The 16,398-nt window shown below is 38.1% G+C and overlaps 1 protein-coding gene across 3 annotated transcripts in view; it reads left to right on the top strand.

Moving 5' to 3' along the window:
- Nucleotides 1-16,398, top strand: part of Tnks (tankyrase) — a 637,218-nt gene that overhangs the window by 575,702 nt on the left and 45,118 nt on the right. For all 3 annotated transcript variants that reach the window (XM_090377953.1, XM_090377952.1, XM_090377954.1), the window contains exon 25: nt 11,606-11,789. In XM_090377953.1, the coding sequence (XP_090234079.1) occupies nt 11,606-11,789 (184 nt within the window). The remainder of the gene's footprint in view (nt 1-11,605; nt 11,790-16,398) is intronic.

Raw genomic sequence — 16,398 nt, 5'->3', positions numbered from 1 at the left:
ATATCAACAGTAAGCAACCAAGCATTGAGTCCTGAGAAACTCTAAATAATGTTAGTCCAAGAAGAGGCGTGCCATTGATAAACACTGTGTGTTTCCCCTTACCATCCCTTTATCTATAGCAGCAGCTTGCCTCTAATGCCACATTTCTCCAATTTGTGCAGCAGTTTTTTCATGTCAAAAGCTTTTCTGAAATGTAAGTATAAGATGTCAAAATTACTTTTTTTTTTTTTTTTTTTTTTTTTGCATCCAGTTCCTTTTTTATTGCATCATAGTATCCAATCAGATTGATCAGAAAAGATCACCCATTAACAAAGCCATGATGTGATTGTAGTATAACTGCACTTCTATCTAGATGGCTCTTGCATTACATTATGATGGTTATTTTTCCTGGAACCGATGGTGAAGCTTACTCACTTCACCCTTTGATCCTATTTGTGAATTGGGGAGACATTTGCACATCTAATCCATATGGATCTCCCCTAAATTTAAAGATACACTCATAATTATGGCTAAAGGTTTGTTTACCTGTTTTGCTGCTGCTTTTAATATAATTGAATAAACCCCATCATGTGTCTTGTTTACTTTTAGCATTAACAGTTTATCTTCCATTCTCTTCTTAGTTATTACAAAATCATTTAGCTCCTGGTTATATCTTGGTGTAAAGTGTGTTAGTTGTCTGACAGCACCAGGGGTTCCCTCCATCTCTGCGTTGTATTCTTTGTGAGTGACACAGAACTCTGTGGTGGCCAGAGATTTAAAAGTGTGTGAGGAGTGGTCTGTTGTGTAGCATTATGTTCTGTTGTTTCTCTGACCATTTAGCTGTTGGGCCCCTATTTGGACACACCATTGCCCACACTTTGCCACGAGGAGGCAGGTCAGGCACCCAGTAGATTATTTAAGTACTCTGGCAGGCTCTACCACCTAATTTCCAAGGATTTCAGTGGCAAGCCTAAAAAAAGGGGGAGGGGGGATGTAGACACTAGAATTTGGCCAAAAGAGATTTACAAGAAAACCATAGAATTTAGACGTTGATTAGAATTGGCAGCATTGTTAAGGGGTGTACTCGGTCAGTTTAGTGTGAGAAGGGAGACTGAAGACTGGGGGGAAAACAGATAGAAGAATAGGGACGATAGAGTAGGCATCCCCAAAGAGGTCAGTGGAGACGAGCCCACCGGGCTATTGTGGGGGTAGGCAGGGAGGAGAGGAGACAGAGACCTGTCTCCTCCCTCCCCTGCCCAGGGATGGGGTTTTTCAAGAGAACCGGGTTAGAGTACCCAGTTCAGATCGCCTGTCACACTGTTGGCAACAACGCCACAGAATGTCTTCATCGTTGTCGAAACCGGTAGGAAAGTCAAGCTGCCCATCCTGCTCTGGGGGTGGGATATGTTTGTTGACAGTGGTTAACCCACCAGGCAAAGGGGTCGGAAAGACACACGTTTACTTCATTCATAATCTGAATTCTATTTTTACTTTTACTTTTATTTTTATTCTATTCTTTTATGTTATTCTATTTTTATATTTACTGTATATGTGTGTATATATATATATATTTTTTTTTTTCATTCACACTCGTCTTTTTCTCATACACCAGGGGGGGGATGCAATGATATGTAATGTAAATTTACATACTAATTAAAAATAATTATTTAAATTAAACTAATTAAAACTATAGCATTTATGGTTTGTGTTCTTTTTCTCACACATTTACACTTTCATTTATTCGACTCTATCTTTCTGCACTGCCCTCTCTAGGCACCTCAACTTACTATTATTCTTCACTTGCGGTGCTGGCCTAACCGCAAGTTTTTTGCAGGCTAGAGGAGAATGCAGTCATAGTGTTTGTGTAGTTAGTAAATATAAAGTAATGTAAGTTATTTTTAACTCTATTTTTTCGGCCAATTACATTTGCTCTTCCACTCATTTCCATTCACTCTCTCTTTCCCTCATGCTAGGTCACTCTTTCTTTCACCAAAACTGCCATTTATTCCCTTTTACCATAATTCTTAGTTCACTCAATGCCCAGCCTATTCATTCTATCTTTCATTCTACATTGCATCCTTTTGTACTAGCTTACTGATATTTTTCAGCTAATCTGCTTCCCTGGCTGCCTGTACATCTCCCTCCCTACGTGGTTACTTATTTGGTATGGGGCCCCAGGTTCCTACACATGGCAAGGTAGTCCTGGGGAGGTTTGTCATGTCAGGTTTCTGTCAGAGTGCAGGATACTGCTATCCTGACAGTTTTTAAGTCATTGTCTGGGCGTGGTGGGAAACTTGGGCAGTTTTAACTATTGATTAATTGCTGGGGGTGCTGAATTGCCATTCTTTGGATAGTTCTGCACATTTCGAATACTTTCTGTGTGAAAGATGTAAAGGCTTTATAATTTGACTCTTCTATGATGAACAGATGTTCTTCTCTCCTGGGAAGGGCCAATCTGTGCTATTAGCTCTGTTCTGGGGATGTCATATATTATACATTTATATAGAATGTGTGCCCAGTCTTCATTCTCCCCACAGGTGCAGTTTGGGTCATCAGTCAGGCCTAAGGAGGTTAGTTTCGCCTTTAGGGAGCCGTGACCTGTCAATATAAATGTTGCAGAAAGTCTAGGGGCATACCACTTAGGTGGCTTTGGGCTAACAATTGCCACCCATGGTAGAAACTGTTTGGTAACCAGACCTCTGGTTTTCTGCTCCCACTTTGTTTTCCATAGGTCATGGAGCTTTGTGGCTATTCTGTTTTTTTTTTTTTTTTTTCCATCATTGAAGGTGTTGATTGTATCAAGGGCTATCTCCAGAAATTCTGTGGGTGTGCCTTTTTTAAATCTATAATATAAGCCTCTTTTGGCTACTTCCAGGTAAAGTGGGAAACCTCCCACCAGCAAATGTAGTGCAGGTGTGCTTACTGTGCGACATGCTCTGGTAATAGTGAGTAGTATTGTCCTTTGTATTGATTCTAATTTATTCCTATTTCTTACTATGGCCTAGTGGGTGAACCACGCACTGGCTCCATGGGTGATAACAGGTAGGAACATTGCACGGTATATGATTGCCAGGGTCTTTCTTTTGAGCCCCCAGTCTGCTCAATTGATCCTGGCAATCATACCTGCATAATTTCTCACTTTCTTCGCCAAGTAGATCAAATGAGGGTAAAAAGTTAATTCCGAATCAAAGACCACTCCAAGATATTTTAGTTCTGTTACATTTTTATAGTGGTTGTGTTAATTTTGATTTGTGGATGTCTTCTTATGTCCAAATTGCCTTTTAAAAATATTTGTTTGGTTTTTTCAGGCGATATTTTGAGCATGTACATTTGTACCCACTCCTGCAGCTGCAAGAGGGCAGCATTTGATATTTGCTCTACAACTACTCGCATGTTACCTTTGACAAGGAAAATCATGTCAAATGCAAAGGCCAAGCTTTCTATGGGACCCAGATCCAAGGCCAGAAATTCGTCCAGAACAATGTTCCAGAAGAAAGGGCCGAGGATTGAACCCTGCGGCAGCCTTTATTCACAGGCTGTGTCAATTCCTCTAACCTTGTGCGTACTGAGACACTTCTGTCTGTAAGGTAGCTGTTTATTACCTTATAGAGGCTTTGTGGGGCATTTGCCTGGCGGAGTGTCCTAAGGACACTAGGCCACCAGAATGAGTCAAATGCCCCAGCAAAGTCAATGGAGACTGCCAGTATATATTTTTCCTCTGAATTTTTAACTGTTGTCAGTAGGTGGTCCATGGCATTCTCCGTAGAGTTGCCCTGCTTAAAACCATACTGATTGTCACACTGTAAATCTGCTTCCATGTAGTACCGAGCTAATCTACTATATATAAGTCTTTCATATATTTTCCCTAGTACAGGGAGTAGGGCTATTGGTCTATAGGATTTGGGATCAGTAAGCAGTTTCTCAGGGTTTTTGAGAATTAATTTTAACTGCTTTTTTCCATATTTTTGGGAATATACCTTCTGTCATACGGTTATTATATAGTGCTATTAATTTTTCTGGTGCTTTTTCCGCCAATTTTTTGATAATCTCAACCTCTAAGAGGTCAAAATCTGGGCATTTATTGTTTTTGGTTTTAGATAGTGCTATTTCTAAGTCTTGTATAGTAAACAGAGGTTCAATATTGGCATTGTCATATTCAGTGTTTTCTTTTATAATGTCTAGCTGGGTGGGGGAATGTTCCCCAGTTTTAGTCTGAATAATACTGTCTAGGATGTTATTTACAGAATCCACCCAACACAGGGTTGGGGTTCCATCTGGTTTGGCAGTAAATTCCAAGACATCTCCTCTTGGCAGCTTGTTGGTCACTATTCTGTAAAGAGCTCCCCAAGGGTTATTGTTTCCTGTAGTTCCCACCAAGTGCCTCCAGCATTCCTTTTTCTTGTCTCTTACGAGGGCTGTATACTGATTCCTGAAAGTTCTATAAGAATCTCTCAGTGCATCCACCTCATTTTTGGCCAAGATGTTCTGGCTCTTTGAAATTTTCTCCTAGCCTGGTGCACCCTTCTCCCGAGTATAGTCAATTCAGGAGCCTGCCTGCTTCCTCTGCTTTTTCCGTGGGATAGACAAGTTTGCTGTTTTTGTTAAAATGTTTGTCATAGTCAGTGCTTGCTCGTCCGGGCTACAGTTGTCTTATCTAGACCACTCATTTTCCTGTTTTTGCAGCTCAGCTGCTGTATGTTCTGCGAAAATCTGCCGGTTTGTCTTTTTGAGGTTATACTTTTTGGTATCCAACAAGGAGTGCTGGGTTATTTGTAATTGCCTGTTTAGTTTGAAGGTGATGGCTCTATGATCTGATGTGGTCCAGGCTGGCTGGACGCACCAGTCCATAATTTTATAGGCTATTGAATTGGTGGCAAGAGTGACATCAGTGTCACTCTCCCACATGGTACTTCTAAAAGTTGGTAAGTTATTAGGTTGATCTATCACTTGAAAGGGTGAGGTGGCTATAAAATCTGATAATATCTGGCCATTGTGTGTGCCAGCTATGTCTTCTGTACGGCTATGCCATAAGGCAAGACTGGCGGTTGACATCAGCACACACTATGATATTTGCTGTAGGTAGCAAGTCCACAACTGCTTGTAAATATTCTATTGTAAGATTTATATCTTTGCCAGGTCTGGAATAAAGTGAGATAACATAGAACTGTCCCACAACACTAGTGATATGAGCATACACTGCTGTTGGGGAGCAGAGGTGACCCACCTTTGTGACTGTAAGGTCAGTGTTTTTCACTACTATTCCTGTAGAAGGGACACCCGAGGTGCATTCTATGATTTTGTAGTTTCTTGGGCATCCTTGAACCCTATTCGTGTGTGTGTGTGTGTGTGTGTGTGTGTGTGTGTGTGTGTGTGTGTGTGTGTGTGTGTGTGTGTGTGTGTGTGTGTGTGTGTGTGTGTGGTTCTTGGAGTACCGATATGTCTATGTCATTGTCTTATAATTTGAGCTTGAACTGATCTACAACAGCTCTTGCTCTTTGAGCATTCAATTGGATGAGATTTAGAGCCCTAGTCATGTTTATATTTTGAATCTGGCCCATAATTGGTCCTAGATTGTATAAGTTTTTCCATTTTTTTTATAGCAGGGGCATTTGTCATCCCTGATGCTGTGTGCATAGTCAGTCAGCCGTGCTGCCTTGCAGGTAGCACATTTTGGCTGCTGAGACTTATTTTTTCAGTTTTTGTACTCATGGCCAGTGACTACACGGTGACCACAGACAGGTTCTTTTTGACTGCAGTCCCAGAAGTATGACCATACTTATGACATATAAAACACTTTTGTATGGGAAAATGTTCTCTGAATCTATGGCTGGTCCAGCCAGCATAGATTCTCTGTTGTTCCTGCAGTGCCTTCCAAATTTTAGGTGTAATTTCTGCTATTATGTTAAATAATCCATTTCTTTTGCTTTTGGTTACTATTTTTATAAGGAATTCAGCAGCAAGTTCATCTATTGTCATTATGCTACTGAAGTTTTTATAATATATATCCATCATTTGGTCTTTTTCTAATGTTGCCTCTGGTACATCAAAAATTAAAATGTGAGGATTTTTTCCTTTTGGCTTTTCTGTTTTAAGCCCAAGTTTTGTGACTTCAGGTATTGCCTCCACCTTTTTTAAATCCTCTTTATTTGCTACTTCCAGTAGCACCCCATTTTCTTTCACTTTTCTCATACTGTTAATTTTTATGTCCTTTAAGTAGGGCTTTAGTTGTGTCATCACTGTTTCTTTGACAGCCTCACTGGATTTGTGGGCTGAGTCTGACATTGCTTTTAGTATGACAATGTTTGTTTCTTTATTTCTAGATGTTTGCTTTGTCTTGTTAACCTCTTTTGGCTGTGTAGCCACTGTTTTATTTGCCCTTGCTACTTGGGCATAACTTAATGTGTTGATCTCTTTATAATTTTTTTTTCTTTTGTCACAGTTTCCACTTTGGTTTTTAAAACTCTGTTTTCTGTGTTCAACTCTATGACTCTTTGCTCCAAGACTGTCCAGCAGTTGACTATCTGTAGTCTTGTTGCAGACGTTATTCTATTTGTTTGCTTGTGGAGAAAGTCTTCTAGGTATAGTTTTAACTCTTTAATTTGTTTGATTGGATCTTGAATCTGGTTAATGGTTTCAAACCTTATTTCCTCTTTCTGTTTTGTTCTCTGTATTTTCATTGCTATCTTTTTCTTTGTACTCTTTATTTTCTGTTTGATTTCTCCCTTTTCTTTGCCCTTTTCATACCAAGGGGGCCTGAGGGACATGCTTCAGTGTCTTCATTATTTATTTGCTCATTATTGTTGGGGATTCTTTCCCTTAAAACTCTGATATCTGAGTCTGGGATATCCTCTATATTTAAGTCAGGGTTGTCTCCTGGTTTCTGCATTCCCCTCCCCCCCCATGTTTAGGTCCTTTTCAGTCATTCTGTCCATATTATATTGTTTCTTCTGTTGGGAGAAATAATTTGATGTGTCTGTTCAAAATTAGACCTGTTATAAACTTTGTTCAGGGCAGGAAAATCACCCTGATCAAAAGAAACTATCTTGAAAACTAAATATATCTTAAATCTATTACTAGATCTAAGTTCCCCGTTAAAGATAACCCTGATATAACTTGTCTTCTGTCTAATATAGTTAAGAATTTTGGGCCCCTTGAGGCATAGGCAAGTCAAGGGTTCTGATAGTAAAATCGTTACCGCTAGCACTATAGCGATCGCACCATGCAGAAATACACTCCAAAACACAAAAATATATATGAACTATCAAGAACAAAACTCTTACCTCAAATAAATTACTTCTCTTCATCTATGGTTACCTTAAGAATCAAGGGATCCATGTTAAGTGCTTGAGGAAAATACACAATTCAGCTGAGTTGTCCTACGATCACTGTCTGCCGTCTACATCAAGTGTAGCGTCGCACAAATGCAACTGTTCACCTCTGCGACCACAGCGCCACACCTATATCTTGGTGTATGTTATTCCCATCCCTAAAAACTTCTTTACAGGTGAATGTAGATGCAAAATATTTATTTAGCTTGTCAGCATCCTGAACCGATAACAAAGATTTGTTTGCTACTTTTCTTGTATTTTTAGCCAAATATTTCTCATAATGGGCCATAGTGTTCCTAAATCAATGACTTGATACAGACTACTTCATACTTACTGTAGGTATCTGTGTCCTCTAATAATTTATAATCATCTATTTAGGCATAAACCGTGAACAGTATCTCATAGTTGGTATAAAAATCTTAATAGCTATGATTACTTTCCGGAATACTTCCCAGTTAGAATTTGCAGTTTATAACATTATCAGTTGGTTCCATTCAAGGAAATTTTAAAATTGTTTATCATAGGTGTAGTTGCCTTTACAAAAGCAAAATACTTTCCCTTTACCCTTGACTGTTATATCTTGAAGCAGATTCCACATCAGTATATTTGATCACTGCCACCTAGTGGTTCCTTTATCTGGATATTCTTAATGCATCACGAGTCCCTGCTGATGATCAGATTAAGAGCATTACTTTCTCGTTTTGCCTCTAACACTCTGGTGTAGAAAGCGGTCATCTGATAAATTTAGGAAACTTCTATGTGCATGATCAACCCGCAAGTTAGTCAATATCTTTAAAGTTAAAATATCCGATTATAAGACATTTTGATATATACTGCCTCGTTTTATTTATCTGTATACTTGGTCATTATACTTATCACAGTCATTGTGTGCCACACTCCTCTCATTTTTGTTTTCCCAGTGCTTATATTGTACCAAATTGACTCAACAGTGCATTGGCTCCCTCCACATCAACTGGGTGTACTGCTTTAAACTCTGTATGCTTCTTAACCAAGAGCATAACCTCCATCCACTTCTGTTCTTGCCCTGTGTCTCATTTCTGTACGCATTTTACTTACAGATTCATTAAATATATTTACTGTTCTTCTAGCATTAGTGTGCATGCAAATATATATGCAACCATTTCTCCTCTTAGTAATTCTGATACAGCCCCTGTATTTTCTTTTCCTATGAGGACCCCCCCCCTCTGTTCCAGCAGGCCTTTTAATCCCTAGCACCTTGCTTTCCAGGCTGCAGCACATCTCAATAGAAGCAGTGCAAGAATCACTTTCATCTACCTCTGCTTGGAGCCATTGTTAATCTGTTAGTCTGTGTATCTCTCCCACACCCATGCTAGCATTTTTCTGATCAGCTGACACTGCCTCATTAATATCAACAAATATTCCTTCACCCCTTCTATTTAAGTATGTCTATCCCTATAAAAATCCACCCCTCTCCTGTTAACAAGCACATACCATATTGAGAAAAATTCTACCCCATGAGCCTTGCACAGTCTCTCCAGGGATGAATTGATTGGCAAGGTTCTCATCATAAACTCCATTTTGTCATGTCTGGGCAGAACTTCCAGACACTTACAAATTTTATCCTAACTCGCAGGTTTTTCTCAGCATTTCTCCATACTTGTTAGATGAATCCTTAGATCTACTGTTAATATCTTTACTACCTAAGTGTACAATAATGTCACCTTTTGTTTTCTTAAAAGATGATAGATGCTCTGCAATGTCATCAACTTTTTTCTCCTCTCAGCCATAACATAACTCTGATCAGTTCGACCTATCTTTTTTAAAAAATGCATTTCTTGTTTCCCCTGACAATAGCTACTTGCTGTGGGACAAGTGATTTTTGACGTAGAGGATTTCGTTGTGTCATGTCATGCACCAGTGTTGTGTTGGATGGCTGAGTTCTTGCTCGGTCCTTCTTTTTAATTTCTTCACGGGCATCAATCCCGTTCCTCATGCCCTCATGTAATCCATCAGAATGTTTAATTACAAGGACCAATATGAAAGTAATGCCTCCTATTTTTTTTCATCAGAAAATTTTATTCCTACAACTATGCCTTTTACGTCAGTTAATCCTTAATCATTAATAAACACACTTATTTTTCCACAAAGTCACCATCATTTGATATGCACTTCTGCCATCTCTGAGTCAGACACTGTATTCGAGCCGTATAAAAGGCCTTACTCTTGCTCTTGGGCGCCTCCGTAGCCAGGTGGGCAGGAGCAGCAGTGCGTAGCACATGCTTCTTGATTAGACCGGAGTTCGAGCCCGTGAGCCACCAAATACGGAGAATGCAGAAAGGTCAGGGAATGACCACTGCATATCCCCAGAGCAATGTGGGGATATGCAGTGGTCAATAACAATAACAACAAGCTCTGGAGGGCTTAGCGAACACTGTGTTTGAGTTGGTTGTCATCTGAAAAATGGGTTCCACATAGTGCGTTCTTCAGCAGGCCAAAAAGGCGATAGAAGGTACAAGATCCAGACTATGAGAGGGGCAAGAAAGAACAGCGTACCCCAGTTTTTCAATGACCTCCATCGTGTGTAGACTGGTATGGGGTTGTGCGTTGTCATGGAGTAGAACCTTATTAAGGTTTTTGTCCGGTAAAATTCTACAGATGCAGACTTTCAACTTTTTCAATGTTTCCACATATCGATCTGAGTTGATTGAGTTGCCATGCTCCAAGAAGTCCATAAGCAAGACCCCATCTTTGTCCCAAAACGCTGTTGCCATGACTTTATCGACAGAACATTGTCTTTTGAACTTCTTGGGCAATGAATTTTGATGGTGCTTGAGATATCAACTGTCTCTTTGTTTCAAGGTCATAGTGGTGGACCCAGGTTTCATCACCTGTGACTATGCGTGAAAGAAAAATCTCTCCTTCACTCTTGAATTTGCCAAAGCCAAAGAAAGTCCCATTCCAAAAGTCTCAAACCAAAATGATGTTCATGATTTTTTTTTTAGATTAGCAAGGAGTTGTGCACAAAGAATTTGTACCAAAAGGACAGACAGCCTCCTCTGAATTTTGTAGAGGAGTATTGGACTGAACATTGAAAAGAATTCAGCATGTTAGGCTGGATGCATCCTAGTTAAGTAAGTGGTTCTTGCTTCACGACAGTGTGCCTTCACACAATGCGACAATTGTGAAGCAGTTTCTTGCACAGAAAAGCATTATAGTTCTTCACCATCCCTCAGTGCTGGATTTGGCTCCTGCTGATAATTTTCTGTTCCCTGAAGTGAAATCCTGCCTGAAGGGGCACAATTTCAACAGTGTTTCAGAGATCCAAACCAGCGTGAAAGGATTTAAACAGAGTTCCACAGAGCCATCCAGAAGCTGTATGACCAAGCATAGAATTTATTACCAGTGAAGATTAAATAGTAATAAATTTTTTCCTTGATTTTGATTTTTTATGAATATAGTTCTAAAACTTTTCAGGCACACCTTGTATTCTTTGGGTTATGAAAACCAGTAGTTTCTTCCTAATACAGAATATAAGAAAGAACCTAATAATCTTCACCAATGTTTTGTTGATATTCTGAATTACCTCTTCAGTTTAGGGACCATTGTTCCATCTGGCTACAAAAACTACCTCCTGTTTTAAGGAAGTAGTTTAGAATTATATTTGCCAAACATCTCTGTGGCATATCGGGTTATGAAAACCAGTAGTTTCTTCCTAATACAGAATATAAGAAAGAACCTAATAATCTTCACCAATGTTTTGTTGATATTCTGAATTACCTCTTCAGTTTAGGGACCATTGTTCCATCTGGCTACAAAAACTACCTCCTGTTTTAAGGAAGTAGTTTAGAATTATATTTGCCAAACATCTCTGTGGCATATCGGTTTTTTTTTTCTGTATTCAAAAGTGAATAAATATCAATTTGCATAACCACAGTATATAGAGTGCTGATTTGAATAGAGGGATTTCTCCCCCTAGTGTGAAACACCCCTTTTTAAACAATGCTTTAGAACTTACTTCATGCTGACGAACAGTAGCACTGAAGAAACCAGTAACAGTGGTGTAATTTCTTAACAGGATTATTTATTGGGTGAGTTTAATAAGTCTAAATTTAATTAGACTCTGAGGGTCCACTGTTTACACCTTCAGTTCAAGGAATGAAAGGAAATATGGATTTTTTTTTTGTTATTTAACGTATTATTTTGCTCTGTCCCGACCGAATCTGTCGTTTTTATTAAAATTTTTATTCTAAATTTTTATTAAAAATTTAAATGGATCAGTAAAGACCAGAAACATTATTGCACTCATTTATTTATAGATACAAAAAGTGAGAAATAAGAAGTTATGGGAGCGATACTGCCATAGAAGAAGAGAAGTTTCAGAGGAAAATCACAGCCAATCCAATGAGCGAATGCTATTTCATGGGTCTCCATTTATTAATGCAATAGTTCAAAAAGGTTTTGATGAGAGGCATGCATATATTGGTGGAATGTTTGGAGCAGGTAAGTATTTTTTAATTTGAACGTAAAGTGCAATAAATTTAAAAAATTTAGATAAAGGAATGATAAAGTTTTGGGAACAAAAACCTCAAAAACCTTAATCCTCAGATTAGCATATTGTTAATATTTCATGTTAGGTATTTTCTTACAAAAAAAAAAAAAAATCTCTGAAGGTAACTGTTAAGTTTTCTGATTGAATATGAAAGCCAAAAGTTGCAAGGCAGTTTTTATTTATTTATTTTTTTTGTTAGGGAAAGAATGTGACAGAAAGAATTTTTAAAGTGTTAGTTTAGCTTTTCCAAGAGTGTCTTAAGTAAAATATGAAGACAAAAGAGATGGATATAGGGATTACAAATTGAATATTTTAACAATCCTGCATTGATTTTGAAATAATATTTTGAAAAACACTGACAAAACAGACAAGTGTGTTTTCTCCTTTGCTAATGCTGCATTTGATAGCACAAAAATACACCACAGCTGCACCTTGTTTCTTCAGTTTATTTGTTTCTTCAAATAAAAAAAACAACTTTTTTTATTTATTTTATTTTTTTTTCTTGAGTAATGAAACACTGACCTGAATAAAAAAAAATAATAAAAAATTGGTGCAACACCAAATCTCTATAAACTTCCTTTGATTCATTTTTTATTCATTCACTTTCAATACAAATAAAAATAAAATGCAATCAAAGCTCTTTATAGTGACCCTCTTTTTAACATCCCAACATGTTATAATGTCCCTATTGTGGTTGGTCCCAGCCTATTTCTCATTAACCTAATTATATTTTACTTTTTTATTACAATATTCGCATTTAAAAATGACAGAACACATCAAATATATTGAAGTAATTGAAAAGCTTACAGACTGACTGTGAGAAATCATTTGTAAAGATTTCCCACACTCTTTTCTCACAGTGCGGTAATGAAATAAACATCAGCTAGAAATTAATTTCATTAGTTAGAGTGTATGTTTATTGGTATGGTTCTTTGCCAATCGCAGATAAAATTAGGATTTTACAAGCTGTACATAATGGCATGCCTTCTAATACTGACATTGCCAAACAGTTTGGCATTCCTAAGAGTACTCTGTTCGCTATTCTCAAAGATTGAAAAAGATTGAAAGTTTAGAGAAATCTGCTGCACTACAAAAGGCAAAGTATCTAGATCTTGAAATGGTACTTTTGGAATGGCTAATGAAGATACATGCAAGAAACATTCCCATGGATGGTGACCTTTTAAAAGCTGAGGCTGAATCATTTGTGCATCGAAGATATTGAAGAATTTAAAAGTTCGGCTGGATTGTTCCAGAAATTTAAGACTTATCATGGCCTGTCTTTCAAAAAAGTGTGTGGCGAAAGTGCATCCGTGGACATTGACACTACAAAGGAATGTAAGAAAAATCATTTAAAAAATGTTTTGCTCACATACAACCACAATGACATCTTCAGTGCTGATGAAACTTGACTCTTTTTTTAAATTGCTACCAGATAAAACACTTGCATTTAAACTCGAGAAATATATTGGTGGCAAAAAGGCCAAACAATGAATTACTGTTCTCCTAGCAGCAAACATATCTGGCACAGAGCCTCAATGCTTTAAAGATTTGAAGACATTACTGACTATGTATTGAACAAACCAAAAGGCATGGATGACATCACAAATCTACAATGAATGAAAAGAATAGAAAATTTGTCAAGTAAACGACCTATGTGCAATCACTGTCGAGTACTTACCACCAAATAGGACTTCAGTTCTTCCGCCACCTGATCAGGGTGTAATCCAGTGTTTTAAGAAAACTACCAACAAATAATGCAAAGAATGCTGTTAAACAAAATTGTGCTATGTCTTGAAAGAAAAATTCAGTGCAAAATCAACATCCTGCAAGCAATGTATTTACACGTTTCAGCCTGGGATTGAAGTTGATGAAAAAGCAATTGCCAACTGCTTAAAATGATACAGTTGGCAATCTCCATTGCTTCAATGATGCAATGTGTGAAGTTTCACATGCTTCCTCTATTAATTGCAAAGAATGGTCTGATAATAGGGAAGAAATATTTGAGCATATGCATCATCACCTAAACTTACAGGAAAACTTAAGCTTCAAAGAAGATTAATTACTGTATTTAATAATCAATCTTATACCACTCTCAAACCACTGTACCGTAGCTGAGTGGTCAGGAGCAGTAGTGCAATAGCACACGCACTTTTGAGTAGACCAGGGTTCAAGCCAATAAGTGCAAAATACGGTTGATCTGCCAACCTGCACTGGACCAGCATGGAAGATTATGGTTCATTTCCCTCAACATGAATTGTTGAGGAGGCTTCCATCCTGCAGTGGATTGATTACAGTGAACTGCAGTTTACTTCTTCTTCTTACCCCCCCCCCCCCCAGCATCTTACTGGTACCCATCGTCAGACCATGCTATTGACAGGCTCCTGTTTGCCGATGCTACCAGAACCAGTATGGTTCTGGTAGCATCGGGAAACAGGAGCCTGTCAATAGCACGGTCATCGGCATCAGGTTCTGATCACATCGTTAAGCTTCAAAGATTACACAGAAGTGTATGCGGACATTGAATGTTTTGGGATATGCACAAATGAAGAGGAACTCATTGCAGGCATAATGGAATCTAAAATTGGTAGTGATGAAGATAAGGAACCTACTGTGGTTGAACAAGAAGTTTCAGTGAAAGATGCCCATCAAGGATTAGAACTTGACGTACATTTTTTCAAGTGCAGCCTAACTGCGAAAGTACTAGTAGTAATAGTGGCATGTGATGCAAGAAAGCAAGTGTATGAGCTTATGCCGCATCAGCCAAAAAAAAAAAAAAAAAATTTCACACAACCATTCCCTCTAAATGTTTGTCCAGTTCCTCCTTAAATTTATTTAACCTATCAACTTCCACAACAACAGATGGAAATTTGTTCCAGCAATTAACCACCTGCTGGCTAAAGGCAAATTTCTGCACATATATTCTACATCTGTCTTTCCTTAATTTCAATTTATGCCCCCTTAGGTTCGGAATCTGAACAAGTGGAAGAATCCCATCAGAATTGAGCATGCTTAACCCATTCAAGGCCTTATACACCTCAATCAGATCACTGTGCAGGTGCCTAGTCTCCAGCTACTGCAATTTGCAGAACTTAAGCCTCTCTTGATAAGAGGATCCCTTCATTCCCCTCACCAATCTTGTTGCCCTTCTCTGTACACACTCAAGCAAATCTACATCCTTCCTAAAATGAGGCCTCCAGACCTGTACGCAGTACTCAAAGCATGGTCTGACCATTGCCTTATACAGAGGGACAATCGCCTCCTTTTCCCTGCTAGCAAAATTCCTATATATCATTGACAAAACCCCATGACCTGCCCTGGCAGCCTGTCTGCATTGCTCAGAAAACTTCGTATCTAACTGCACAATTATTCCCAGGTCTTTATCATTTTTTACCACCTTAAGTGTAGTACCACACAGTTGGTACATTTCTCTGGGGTTACTTCTACCCATATGCAGTACTTTGCATTTGTCAAGGTTAAACTTCAGTTGCCACCTCTCAGCCCATCTGCTCAACCTTTCCAGATCCTGTTGCAGTAGAACACTGCCATTACTGTAATTAAAAACCCTGCCAACCTTTGTATCATCTGCAAACTTCAACACTAAGCCTGATATACCTTCATCAATATCATTGATAAATATACAAAACAACAGTGGACCCAACACCGAATCCTGTGGGACTCCACTAATAACATTAGTCCACGAAGAGCAGCACTCATTGATTACCACCCTCTGTCTTCTCTCACTCAACCATCCTTTTATCCATTGTAGCAACTTACCTTTAATACCATTCTGCTCCAATTTGTACAATAGTCTTCCATGTGTAACAGTGTCAAAAGCTTTCCTGAAATCCAAGTATATGATATCAAAATTATTTTTTGCATCCAGTTGCTTTGTAATCACATCATAATAACCAATCAAATTTGTCAGACAAGACTTTCCCTTAACAAACCCATGCTGTCTGAATTATTTTTGCAGTCTTGTCTAGATGATCCTACAATGCATATTTAACCAGTGACTCCATTATTTTACCCGGAACAGAAGTTAAACTAACTGGTCTGTAATTACTCATGTCACCCTTCAATCCCCTTTTGTGAATCGAGGATACATTTGCACATCTCCATTCCAAGTGGAATAACTGCTATCGCACACATTCATAATTTTCTTTTAAAACATGCTCTACCATTGAAACAGCATGTCTTGACAGATTACTTTAAAGTGTGAAACAATTCTCATGTTAGGTCTTGATAGGTATGTAGCCTATGTAGTGAAATTTACAATCATAATTATCTTGTTTAATACCGTAGTACATATTATAAATAATATTATTTATTATTAGTAATTAACTAACTACATATTATTAGTAGAATTACATTAAATGTTCAAGCTTTTACTTGTTTTGTTGCTGATTTTATGAACTATTGATATAATGTCCTTCCGACAGAACAACCATTTTTCTCCTTCATTGGGGGGGGGGTGTTCATTACATAGAACTTCAACTGTACAAGAAACTATAAAATCCAGCACTTTTACTTAAAAATTATAATTTTGCAATCCCAAAATCG

This window comes from Mastigoproctus giganteus, chromosome 7, assembly GCF_048544385.1.
Source record: "Mastigoproctus giganteus isolate SK-2022 chromosome 7, ASM4854438v1, whole genome shotgun sequence".
Lineage (NCBI taxonomy): Eukaryota > Metazoa > Arthropoda > Arachnida > Uropygi > Thelyphonidae > Mastigoproctus > Mastigoproctus giganteus.
This window is presented reverse-complemented; position numbering and strand designations above follow the sequence as displayed.